Consider the following 13,442-nt stretch of genomic DNA (forward strand, 5'->3'; position numbering starts at 1 on the left):
CCTATCACTCTAGATATATCTTACCAGTGCAGAGTAGATGGCAAGGATCACCTCCCTTGAACAGTGAGTGATGTTCTGCCTGATGCTGCCAAACTGATCAGCCTTCCTGCTCATTGTCCAGTATGTGTAGTGTTGCCTGGGTTTATGCTTCCCGGTTGCATTTTCCTTATTTGAACATCCTGAAACTCCTGTCAGCACACTTCGGCAGCCTTTTGAGGTCCTTTTGAATAGCAGCATAACCCTCTCATCTATCAATCAGTCCTCCCAGTTTTGTATCATCTACAGAATTGCTGAGGGTGCCCTCTGTCCTCTCATCCAGCTCACTAATAAATATATTTAAAATATTGGTGCTAGTATTGACCCCGGTATACCACTAGTGACTGATCTACAGCTAGACTTCATGCCTCTAATCAATCCAGCAGCTCAGATGGTTTTCATTCATTCTCAATTGTCCTCTTACCTAGTCTGTACTTCATCAATTTGTCATTACAGAAAACAGTTTCAAGAACCTTACTAAAGTCAAATAAACAAGATTCAGTGCTCTTTCCTCATGCACCAAACCAGTCATTTCATTGCAGTAAGATATCAGGTTGGTCAGATGAGATTACCCCTTTATAAATCCATGCTGACTACTCCCAGGCATCATCTTGTCCTTAGTATGACTTTCAGGATTTCCTCCAATGCTTTCCCAGGAATGACATTTATGCTGACCAGCCTGTATTTTCTAAAACCCTCCTTCTTGAAGACAGGAGTGACATTTGTTTTCTTTCATTCCTTAGGAACTTCATCTCCACAAATTTTCAAAGATAGTTGAGAGTGGTGGACATTAGCTCCCTCAGCACTCATGGGTGTCCCATTCTGTTAGTTGTCCCATGGACTTGTTTGTGTGCAGTTTGTTTACACGTTCTTTCACCTGTTCCTCCTCTACTCAGGATTAAGGTTTCTTTGATCCACACTGGCCCACTAGTTTCAGGACCTGGGATGTCTGAAGATCAATCTTCTTGAAAGTAAAGATTGAGGTGAAGCGTAAATTAAGTACCTTGACTTCCTTTGTGTCTGTTGTCACCAAGTTCTCTGCGTGATTCAGAAGCAGTTCCACATTTTCCTTTGTCTTCCTTTGGCTGCATATGTACTTGTAATAGCCTTTGACATTCCTCAGCAAATTTAACTCCAGATGGGCTTTGGCTATCCTAAACTTGTGTCTGCATGCTTAAATAGTGTTGTTATATTCCTCCTGGATCACCCATCTCTGCTTTGACGTGCAGTATTCTTTCTTACATCTAAGTTTTGTCAGGAGCTCCTTGCTCATGTAGGCCTCCTGCAACCATTTGTGACTGCCTAAACATGGGGATAGACAATTTTTGAGCTTGGAGGAGGTGATTCTTCAAAATCAGCCAGTTCGGAAACACTCTTGTCTCCAGGATTGTCTCTCTTGGGATTCCTCCTAGAAGGTTCCTGAAAAGGCCACCATTGCATGGGAGGGCAGAGGAGCCTCTGCACAGATGGGATCTGCACAGTATGGGAAAATTTTGCTTTTATTAAAGCTGATAGTTAATAATTTTATACTGGTATCCTCAGCATTTAAATAATGCCTAGTTCTTGGAGAGTGAGCATCCTCAACAAGTTTGTGGATGGCACCAAACAGAATTGTGTTTCCCTCCAGAGGGAAGGGATTCCATCCAGAGGGACCTCAACAAGCTTGAGAGATGGACCCATGAGAACCTCATGTTCAGCAAGGCCAAGTGTAAGGTCCTTCACCTAGATTGGGGCAATCCTAAACATCAGTACAGATTGGGTACTGATGATCAGTAGACTGAGATCAGCATTTAGTAGAAGACTCAATCTTGAGGATGTACTGGTGGATTAAAAACTTGACATGAGCTAGCAATGTGCACTTGCAGCCCAAAAAGCCAACTGTATCCTGGGCTGCCTCAAAAAAAAAGCATGCCAGCAGATTGAAGGAGGTGATTCTCCCACTCTACTTGTGAGACCTCACCTGGAGTACTACACCAGGTCTGGGGCCCCCACCACAATAGAGACATGTTAGAGTGGGTCCAGAGTTACATCCATGAATGTAATCAAAGGGCTGGAGCACCTCTTCTTTGAAGCCAGGCTGAGAAATTTAGAGTTGTTCAGCCTAGAGAAGAGAAGGCTCTTGGGAGACCTTATAGCAGCCTTCCAGCACTTACGGGAAACCTACAAGACTCTCTTTACCAGGCGTGTAGTGATAGTACAAGGGATAACAGTTTTAAACTGAAAGATGGTGTATTTAGATAAGGAAGAAATTATATACTATGGGGGTGGTGAGGCACTGGAACAGGCTGCCCAGTTGTAGATATATCCCTGGAAGTGTTTAAGGCCAGGTTGGATGGGGCTTTGAGCAACCCAGTCTATTGGAAGGTGTCCCTATATCTTCCAGTGCAGGGGGATTGGAATTAGATGATTTTTAAAGGTCCCTTACAACCCAAACCAAATACCTGGATGATCTTTACTGAATTTAAGTAAATGTAAAATGTTTTTCAAATGAGATAGCTTACATACACCCTAGGAGTTAAATTTTAATCAAGTGAATAAATAACTGCTAACATTTTCTTTCATAGTTTTGTGCCAATACTTTTGGATAATGAAATACGTACAGCAGGAGCCATTCTTTTATAATTACAGTGTACATAAACCATTGTATGATATTCTATGAAAATATATGTAATATGAAAACACTTCAGTTTTTATTTCATATTGTACAGAGTTCTCTAATTTTTTATTTATTTATTTTTTTAATACTATTTTATAGAATTACAGAATCACAGAATTTCTATGTTGGAAGAGACCTCAGGATCATTGAGTCCAACCTCTGACCTAACGCTAACAGTCCCCACTAAACCATATCCCTAAGCTCTACATCTAAATGTCTTTTAAAGACTTCCAGGGATGGTGACTCCACCACTTCCCTGGGCAGCCTGTTCCAATGTCTAACAACCCTTTCGGTAAAGAAGTTCTTCCTAACATCCAACCTAAAACTCCCCTGGCACAACTTCAGCCCATTCCCCCTCGTCCTGTCACCAGGCACGTGGGAGAATAGACCAACCCCCACCTGGCTACAGCCTCCTTTAAGGTATCTGTAAAGAGTGATAAGGTCGCCCCTGAGCCTCCTCTTCTCCAGCCTGAACAAGCCCAGCTCCCTCAGCCGCTCCTCGTAGGACTTGTTCTCCAGACCCCTCACCAGCTTCGTCGCCCTTCTCTGGACCCGCTCAAGCACCTCAATGTCCTTCTTGTAGCAAGGGGCCCAAAACTGAACACAGTACTCGAGGTGCGACCTCACCAGAGCCGAGTACAGATCAGTATAATACTGATCAATTCTAATTAAAGCCTAAGACACCTGAATTTCAAGATTCATTGAGATTCTCAGTGTGTATGTTTATATATATTTATATATATATATATTAAAGTCTAATCATTCTGATAGGGGCTTCTGTTATAGGAGTAAATCCCATATGCCTTAAGGTGTTTGCTGGTGAGAGAACATCTTACAACTGCATGTGGCAGCAAGATAGGAAAAACTTTCCACAGCTGTGAAGTAAAGAGTATGTGTAATTCTGTGCGCATATGATAATATGAAAGGAAAAAATATTATTACCCTTCATGATGGAGTGTGAAAATTGGAAAAAAAAAACAAAAAACATTCAAATGTATGTCTGATGCACTTCTAATAAAGCAGGGTGGGAATAGCTCTCAGTGGTTCATCTGACTTTGAACCTTGTGCCGTAGAGTATGATAAATTCTGTTTCTTCTTCCTTGTCCTGGGCATTCTCTTCCTTGCTAGAGAACCTCTCTGAAAAATTACCAAGATGGACACAGTATGACTGCCATTCTTCAGTTTATCATGCCATATCTTTGAATGATGAGGTGAATGGAGGATTCTGATTTCCTCACACTTGATGTAATTAAAGTAAGAATTTATTGATTAGTGCTTTTCTCCAGTCCCTGCCATTTAATGTAGCAGCGTGCAACTCCGTCATATGGTTACTGTTTGTGTTGCTGCAATACTTCCATTTTCCTTGGGATTGTGTTTTGTGTTGGAAGGTCCTTGTCAGACCTACTTGTTTCTAATTTCTGTTGTAACCTTTAGTTGGTGCAGAATTTCTCTCTTCAGCAATTAGCTTATCCTCACCATTCTTTGGATGCTGCCATAAAAAGGTCTTAATCTCAAGTACTCTAAGGTAAAGAATAAGTGCTATTTAGGACTATCTTTCGGATAAAGCTTTTTTCCTTTAAAATATAGTTCTGTTGTAAAGTGAGAGAAGTACTCTTTGTTGTGGAACTTATCAGAAATCCATTTTAGGATGTACTCATTTGTTTGTGTTCCTTTAAATTGATAACATTCTATTTGTATACCATTAATCTCCAATTCATCCTGAGAAATTAACTGAAGAGAATTCTCTTACTCGTATTTTCTCCATTGTAGAAGAGACCCTAGTAGTGCAATTCTGGAAACTTGGCCCCTTATTTCTCTTACTTTCAATTATTGGTGAAATAGTTGACAAAGGAATTGAGAATGTCAGAGATGTTGTGTATCTAAATAGCACAATTGATTTAGTGTTGCAGTATTACATTTGTATGTCAGTCATTCTAGCACCTTTTTGCTTTTTGCCTAACATCTACCCTGATTCAGTCTTGCTCTAAGTCAAAAAGATGTCCCAGTTAGTCACTGGTAGATTATATCTGAAAATTTGCTAACGCTAGGCAGGACACAGCATGTGTATTTTGCAAAATCAATCAATTTGTTAACACATTTTTGTCCTCTATTTGACTTCAGGTGTACAATATTGTTATCTGTTTGGACAGTGGAACTGATATTATTATAACTGTGGAGTTGCAAGTTCAATAACGTAGTCAGATTGACAAAGATAGTTGCCAAAATAAAAATGATTTTCACCTTGAATACGTAGATCATTCTTAGAATTTAGACTTGCCGCATGTGGAATAGTATAAGGTAAATGCATTTTTTTTTCTTATTTTGTTTCTATTTGTATTTTATCTAAAATTATGAATTTTGCCCTCAGAGATACTGCAATCATAAAGATACTTCAAAGGAAAAAGGTTTCTTCCTATCAAAAGAAATTATTTCTCTTTCCTTTTGTTTCTTTTGACACAAAGATATATTGCCTTCATCTGGTGCTTTTTGTTTATACTAATTGCAGTATGAAATATAAGTTCTAGGAAACCATTCTTGTATGTTGTTTTCCACAGTATCAAAAAATGATGTTAATTGGTTGAACGTTTAAGTTGGTCTTGCTTTGAACAGTAAGTGAACTTAGGTGAGCTCCACACGCCCTTTGAATGTAAATTACTCTGTCATTCTCTGAAGTGAACTGGTCATATTCAGTGATCATATTGTACCTTCTTAAAATAAATATAGGACTTGCTATTAACAAATATTTACAATTAATTTAAGGAGTTAGAATTTAACCAAATAACTTATTTATATAAATATTTTCTTCATCCCACAGATTGTACAATAGTGCCAGGCAAAATTATTGTTACCTGCTCCCTCACATTTTTTCCACAGATTTTGGAGGTATTAAGAGAATATAGGACAAAGTATATGAAATGACAATGGCATGATTAAATATTTAAAAAATGAAATAGAAAAAAAAATAATCTTAAAAGGCAATGTCTAGTCGTGTAAACTGGCAGAGATGTCCCCCTTGGCTATTGCAGTCACAAAGTGATCATTCTGAATTCTGAAGATCTTAGGATATCAGGATAGGGACCTGTATTTTTGGTCTGTGCTTCCCAGGTTGGGTTATCTGATTGTCCTGTTCTGTCATATAAAACATGCATTATTTATTCTTACGTTATTTTTCTTATTTCATCTGCAAGTTCCTTAGAGCTTTGCTCCACTGGAGATTCTTAAAACTTACATTCACTTTTATACTGCTTTGTTTTCATCTAATGATCATGGGTTGGATTTCCTACAGTATTTTTAAAAATAAATGGTTTGTTATTCATGAAGGCTCAGTTCAAATTTTAAGACCAAAATCCACACCTGGCAATAGCTTTCCAAAATATCTGTTTTCTGTATCTTTGGGCAGATGTATCTTCTGACAATATCTAGTGAGTTGGTTTCAGATTAAGACTAAGGTCTACTACTTGCCTCTTGGTCTAAGTTTTGAGTTGTGTTGCTCAAACACAACTTGAGTTGCCCTGTGATTTTTAATTCAAGTTATTTTTATATTCTTGCTCTGCTGTTTTCTTTCTGCATCATCTGGAATATCATCCATAATATGCAAGCTTTAAGTTCTGAATAAGTTCTGAGTAACAGTGGAAATGAAGTGTGTGGTGTTTTTGACCACTGAGCCCTTACTAAATTAAATGAACAGTGTCAACAGAGTTTCACATTTTTACATAACAGTGCATTACCAGAATAGATCTGATGATATGATAAATGCTCATAAGAAAAGTAAACAACAACAACAAAAAATGGAACAATGAAGCGCTCTAACTGTGTGGATTTGAGAGTATTGTACAATATATAAAATACAATGTGAGTAAAATAAAATATTTAAATATTTGAATTTATACCTTTTTTACTGGGAATAAAACTGTTAATCTTGGTTTACAATGAACATTCTGAACATGGTGTTATCTGCAGCTGGGTTATTTGAATAACATTATTTCAAAGTAGCTATACCATCTCTGTGATTATGTACCTGGATTTATATACAGTTTATGAAGAAATCTTGGTCTGCAGCTGGCTAAGTATTGTACTGTATATTTTCACACTCTGAACTTCCCACTTTCACACATGCATGTGTGCTCATACACAAATGTACAGTATGTACAGGCTTTTAACAGCTGTTAACAGTGATTGAAATGTAAATGCTGTAGATTTCTTGACATTGATTTCCATTACTTTTTGAATAACAAGTGATATAGAACATTTACTAATCTCTTATGAATTATTGTCATAAATAACTAAAACTAAAAGTAAATTGGCAAAAGGCATTCTGTTGCATGATTTCATTTTAACTGGTGCAACTGTTTAATAGTCAGTTATCCACAAATGTTTTTTTTAATGATTTCTGAAAACTGGTAAGGACAGGCATACGTTACTAGAACTTACTCCATGTAACAACTTTTTAGTTGTAGCACTTCCCATTCTAAAATGCTTTCCATTTTGGACCAGTACTTTTACATTAAAATATGCAAAACTGCTTCCTTGACCTTGCTTTATGCTGGCACGAGCATATATGTATCTGCTTCACAAGTATATTAGTTTCTTAAGAGCTCACTGAAGAAGTGACAACATAAAGATATACATTGTTATGTACATTTTAAGAAGTTTAAAAAGATGTGATAATGTTCGTGTTTTCTGCAAAATGCAACATTTTTCTTCACTTATACCTTTAATAGTTTTTAAAATTCTCTTTAAATGCTGCTATATTGATTTAGCAAACAAGAAGTAAAATAAATTGGTTTCCCTAATTAGAGGAGAGTTTTAAATTTCAGCTTAACTAGTGCAAGAACAAACCTCTTCAGTATAAAGTTTGAGCTTTGCCTAATCTGATTTTTTTTGCCTCAACATGTTTCTTCTGACTTACAGCCTATTTCTCTTTTTCTATTTCTGTCAACAGAAAGCTGACCTTGCAGTTGCACCATTGGCAATTACCTATGTCCGAGAGAAAGTCATCGACTTTTCCAAGCCATTTATGACTCTTGGAATAAGTATTTTGTACCGCAAGCCCAATGGTACAAACCCGGGCGTCTTCTCCTTCCTGAATCCTCTCTCCCCTGATATCTGGATGTATATTCTGCTGGCTTACTTGGGTGTCAGTTGTGTGCTCTTTGTCATAGCCAGGTAACATGTCAACTTTTGTGATTTTTTTGGCAATTGTTATAATCTTTTTCTTACTAATAATTGTCAAAAGTCACAAAAATTTTCTTACTTTCATATTCTTATAATATAACTTTGTCATGTACAGAAGAATAATCAATGATGAGGGCTCTCAATATTAATTTTCTGCATTGCCATGCTCTGTCTTCAGTTTGTTATGCCACCAAGTATTGGGTATATTAGCTAGTTTTCTCCTTTTATTTACAAATTCTGAGTTTAGCAAGTTTATGTAATGCCTTTTCCCATTTGTACTGTGTTTACAAAGAAAGGGGCCAATACATTTTATGTTGTTAGCATGTTTCATTTGTTGCTGTGGGGCTTAATCACAAATTGAGTACTTAGCTGCCCATGTTAATCATAGATGTCTAAAATGGGCCTCTACATATTAAAAAAAATAACATATTACTTTATGTAGTTTAGAGTCTTAGAAATAGTGTACTAGAATATTTATTTTTTAACTGTTCTAAGTAAAAATCCCTGAGATACATCACATAATTTAGAGTCCCAGATTTGAATATGTTTGGAAACAAGTTTTTAGATTTAAGGACCTCAATATGACTGCTAAATTATAAAGTGATCTGATATACAGGACTCTGTTGCTTTTACATCACTTTTTATCTATTTTCTTCAACACAGGCAAGTAGGAAAAAGTCTCTTGTCAAAAAATCCTTTTATATTTACCTTTTCATTGTTAAGTAACCGGAACTGACTCCAGATACTCACATAAATATAAAATTATGTCATAACTTTGACTCTCTCTGTAAAAGAAAAAAAAAAACAAAAACAGTCAGAACAGTAAATCAGCAGTTCCTGCAAATGTCATTCTTCAAATATCATTTTAAGATTTTTCATAGTAGTCCCTTTTAAATTTTCTTACTATTTTTTTATAAATATATATATTATATAATATAATAGTATTTATGGTTTATATATAATAAATATAAACTGTACTGTTTTTTATCCCAAACTTCCCTTTAATATTTTTTTCTTTTTTTTTTTTTGTCTGTAGCAATGATTTTTGAAAGCAAATGTTTGACTTGATAATGCAATCTCATTTCAGCCCCAAGGCTGAAATGATTTCATTCTCTGGTACACAGTAGAATCTCCTTATTTTTCTCTCTCAGTTACACTGTAGTTGATACCAGGGTTCTCCATCTTTCTTTGATACTATCTACTTCATTTTAGAGAGGTTGTATCTTTCCTGTAGTAAAGGGAGAGGTAATATTTCTAAAAACCATTTTATAAGTAATTTAGCAAGATCATCTGTACATAAAGTGCAAGAAATATTGAAGTAATATAGACAACACTAAAACACATTCTTTAATGATTAATTTTGTTTGTGTGCCTTCTTTAAAAGTGTGCTTTAAAGAGGCAGACTTATGTTGAAAGTTTCTTGAAAGAACAGTAGATTTTAGTGGGCTATATACTAAACAGTAAACTCATTTCTGAGGTGTTCTTGTAACAGGATACATCAGAAAGCACAGGATTTACAGTTGAGAATAAATTACAAATATTATATTGTGAAACACTTCATGTGAAATATTTATGTATATGTTCTGAAAGTTTTAACCCTATTGTTATCATTAAAGGACATTTTCAGCATGATGCACAGCGCTTTTGACATGAGGATCCCAGTAGTTTTATGGCTGAGTTTCTACTTATGCTTTGAAAATGTGTCTTGTTATATTCTGTAGGAAAGACACATTTTTCTAGAAGCCTTTTTTATTTATATATTTATTTATTTTTAGATATTCAACCACCTTATTCTCTGACAGAATTGGAAACAATGCTTATTTTCAAACAGAAGCACCACATTTTAGACCATTATTGCTGATTTTTTTTTTTCACTTGTCTGTTTCTGTGACCAGCACTACAGAAACCTCATGTACTTAGAAGCGTTGTCTTAATTGTAAAGCATTACAAATACATTTTATGTTGAGCAGAGGAATCTATTTTTGTATAAAGTTTTTTACACGCAACTCTATATTAGCCTTCAGATTTTTTAATACCTTGTAACCTGTATAATCAAATATTGATGACACAAATTTAGAAATAAAAGATTTAGGATTGTGTAAGACAACCTATAGATTTTTTTTCTTCATATTGCGGAACAACTTTCTAAATATGTGATAGCATTTTCTAACACCATAGTTCATATAGGGGAAAAGATCTAAGTTAAAAACATAATCAATTGATGAATACTAAAGACAGAAAAGCAGGTATTCAAAAGTAAAAGAGCCTTTTGCAAATTCAATTTGTCTGTCATGTAAAATAAAATAATGTTGCCTAAAGTGTGATTCTGTAGAGAATTTTGCAGCTTAGTGCTGAATATGTATTTTCAGTACAGATTATAATTTAGGCGCTGTACAGGTATGCATTTTTCAGTCCCAATTTTGTGAAACTGTTGGGCTGTATGCCACTAAATTAATAGGTTCCATCCAGAGTGCCTTATTAAGAAGATTTTTATTTCATAACAGTCCTGTCATAATGAATGTTTAACTACAGTGTTTCATAATAACTATTGTGTTTCCTAATAAGGTGTATCTATGCAATACTTAGTATGTCTCTTATGATATGTTGTTTTGTAATTACAGCTCATCAAGAGTATTCAGAGTACAATGCTTACTTTAGATTTATACCTCCCATTTTTGTGTCAAATGTTTCATGAGCATACTGTGATTTTATTGTTTTACCATGTCTTTCAAACAGGGCCAGAATGTAAGAGCTTGGTACATTGAAAACAGAAAAGAATAGTTCTATTTTGGTACTTGGAATTCACCCAATAGTTATTGGTATGGTCCTATTTAGGGAAAACTGAAGAAAGTAGTAAAAGGTTCGAGAATCTTTGAGAGAATTGCTGAAAGAACTTTTGTAGAGTAACACAGCAGGTATAAATGAAAAAAGAAAAAAAAAAAAGTAATATATCTCAACTCTTTATTATTTTTTTTTCTTTATCTGAAAGAACATTTGGTTTTCACTTCCAGTCTGAGAACTGGATATCAAGAACTGGAATCTTTACATATTCACAAAGACAAGGAGCAAGGAGAGAGATTTATTCATTAGTTAGGAGGCTTCTCTGTGTCATTTTTCTCTTGTACTTCCATAAATTGATGATCTATTTATTTATCATCTATTTATGTGGAGATCTTGTCTGGAGATCTTGTGTTCTGAATGAGATGAACTGTGTATGGTGTTGAATTGTCATTCTTGGTGTGGAATTATAGCTGTGATTACTCCATACATATGAAAACTTCATCTTGCTTGTTGTGATTGTTGAGTATAAGTAGTTATGCTGGTTACTTTCTAAAAGTTCCTGACACTATGTCCCTGACACTAAGCCTATTATTTTTCTGTGAACGGAGAAAGTCATACAGCATTTTAATTTTTCCTTTTTTTTTTTTTTTTTTTCTTTAAGTGGCAACAGTAAGTGGTGTATTTCTGATGCTAGCCTTTATATCACTCATAGTAGTGTCTTTTGTCATCTGACATGTTGATTCATTCTTTGACTTGGAATACCAATTAAATTCACAGTTTACATGTTGATTAGATGGAAAACTAAGACTAGAGTAAAATGCACCAACTCCTTTCTCAAGTTCTGTTAAGTACACAACATCTTCTGATCTGCATAATGAAAAACCTTGATTAGTATTTCTTATTCATCTTTGTTTGTTGCATTGTTTCATTTCACAAGAAATATGCTGATTTCATACAGTTTTGCATACCAACTTCAGAGGCACATATTGTATCATCTTTTCTACTAGCCTGTGTATATGACACAGCTGTTTCCTATTACCTGGTCTCAACAAAATCTGATGTGTTAGTAACTGGGGGTACGGCCCATTCTGTATAGGTACTATAATGAAAACCAATTTCACATCTTTAAAAACATCAATTTGATAAACTCATCTTCCAATTCATGACTTTCAAGAGTAAATAAATTATGGTCAGCTGGCTTACGTCATGATAGTAATCTGATTTTTGAAGTCCCTTATGTATAATTTTAAACACCTATGTCTTCATGAAGCTTTTCTGAAAATCCAAATTGAAGGACAAACTACTTAAATATTTTTTATTAATTCACTTTCTACCTGATTTACTGGAATTCAAGTTGTTCTCTGCACATTGAAGTATATCTCTGTGTTGTAAGGTCTGTTTGCTGTGAACATGTCTGTCTGTCTGTCATGATGCAGTTTACTCTTTAAGTGACCTGTCTTAATACCTGCAAGAGAGACACCTGCCTTAGCATAATACTTTACCTTTATGGATTAGCTGTGAAGCAGATAAACTACCCTGGATGAAACACTCCACTAAATGAGCTCTTATGCTTCTTGTAGTGAGCTGTCTGGTGTATCAATGAATCTGTTGTGTAAATACGCTTAAAATGTGCTCATAGCCTTAATTGCTAATATTGACTCATAAGTTGTTATTTTAAGGAGCTTCATTTTCCTTTACGTGTACTGCATTCCCTATGTGTGGACATTCTGTTATTCTATCCTGTTTCTTGTAAGTCAAGCCCTTATTCTAGTTTCAGCTGTCAAAGCATATAGTAAAAAACATATATATTTTTTTTTAAAGCAGAAATGTAGAATCAGAATATCTTGAGTTGGAAAGTACCCACAGTGATCATTGAGTCTAACTCTAGGTCTGCACAGGGCAACCAAAATTTAAACTATACATCTAAGAGCACTGTCCTTCTTGAACTCTGGCAGACCAGTGTCTGACCACCTTCTCAGTGGGTGAGGAAACTTTTCCTAACGCAAGCCTGACCCTCCCCTGTCCTGTGCCATTTCCTCAGGTCCTGTTGATGTCCACAGAGAGCAGAACTCAGCGCCTGCCCCTCCGCTCCCCTCGTGAGGGAGCTGCAGGCTGCCATGAGGCCTCCCCTCAACCTCCTCTTCTCAGGGCTGAACTAACCAAGGGACCTCAGCTGCTCCTCATAGGTCTTGCCCTCCAAGTCCTTCACAATCTTTGTAGTCCTTCTTTGGATGCTCTAATATTTCCTTTTTATACTGTGGTGCCCAAAACCACACACAGTAAAGTGTGTGTGTGTGTGTGTGTGTGTGTAAGATCGCACCAGTGCAGAGTAGAGAGGGACAATCAGCTCACTTACCTGGCTACCAATGCCATGACTGATGCACCCTAGGATGCAGTTGGCCCTCTGGGCTGCCAGGGCACACTGTTGAGACATATTAAACTTGCCATTAACCAAAACTCTCAGATGTCTTTCTGTTGGGCAGATGTCTTTCTGTCCAGCCAGGGCTGCCCCTTCCCAGGTGCAGAATCCATTACTTGCTCTTGTTAATCTACATATGGTTGGTGATTGTCCAGCTCTCTAATTTGTCAAGATCACTCTGCAAAGCTATCCTAGACAGAGCCAACAGGTCCTCCCAATTTAGTATCATCTTACTCTATATATCTCCTAGTCCTACATCCAAGTCACTTATGAAAACGTTATAGAGAACATGTTTATTTTAATCTTTTCTCTGTGAAGAAACATAGGAATACCCTGCTTCTTCAGACTTGAGCAGGTGCCTGAGCATTGTATCTT

At 36.0% G+C, this 13,442-nt stretch overlaps 1 protein-coding gene across 5 annotated transcripts in view; it reads left to right on the plus strand.

Moving 5' to 3' along the window:
• GRIK2 (glutamate ionotropic receptor kainate type subunit 2) overlaps positions 1-13,442 on the plus strand; it is a 444,423-nt gene that overhangs the window by 281,814 nt on the left and 149,167 nt on the right. For all 5 annotated transcript variants that reach the window (XM_084513441.1, XM_084513443.1, XM_084513442.1 and 2 more), the window contains one exon: positions 7,635-7,858. In XM_084513441.1, coding sequence (XP_084369567.1) covers positions 7,635-7,858 — 224 coding nt within the window. The remainder of the gene's footprint in view (positions 1-7,634; positions 7,859-13,442) is intronic.

Source organism: Aythya ferina (genome assembly GCF_964211825.1).
Source record: "Aythya ferina genome assembly, chromosome: 3".
NCBI lineage: Eukaryota > Metazoa > Chordata > Aves > Anseriformes > Anatidae > Aythya > Aythya ferina.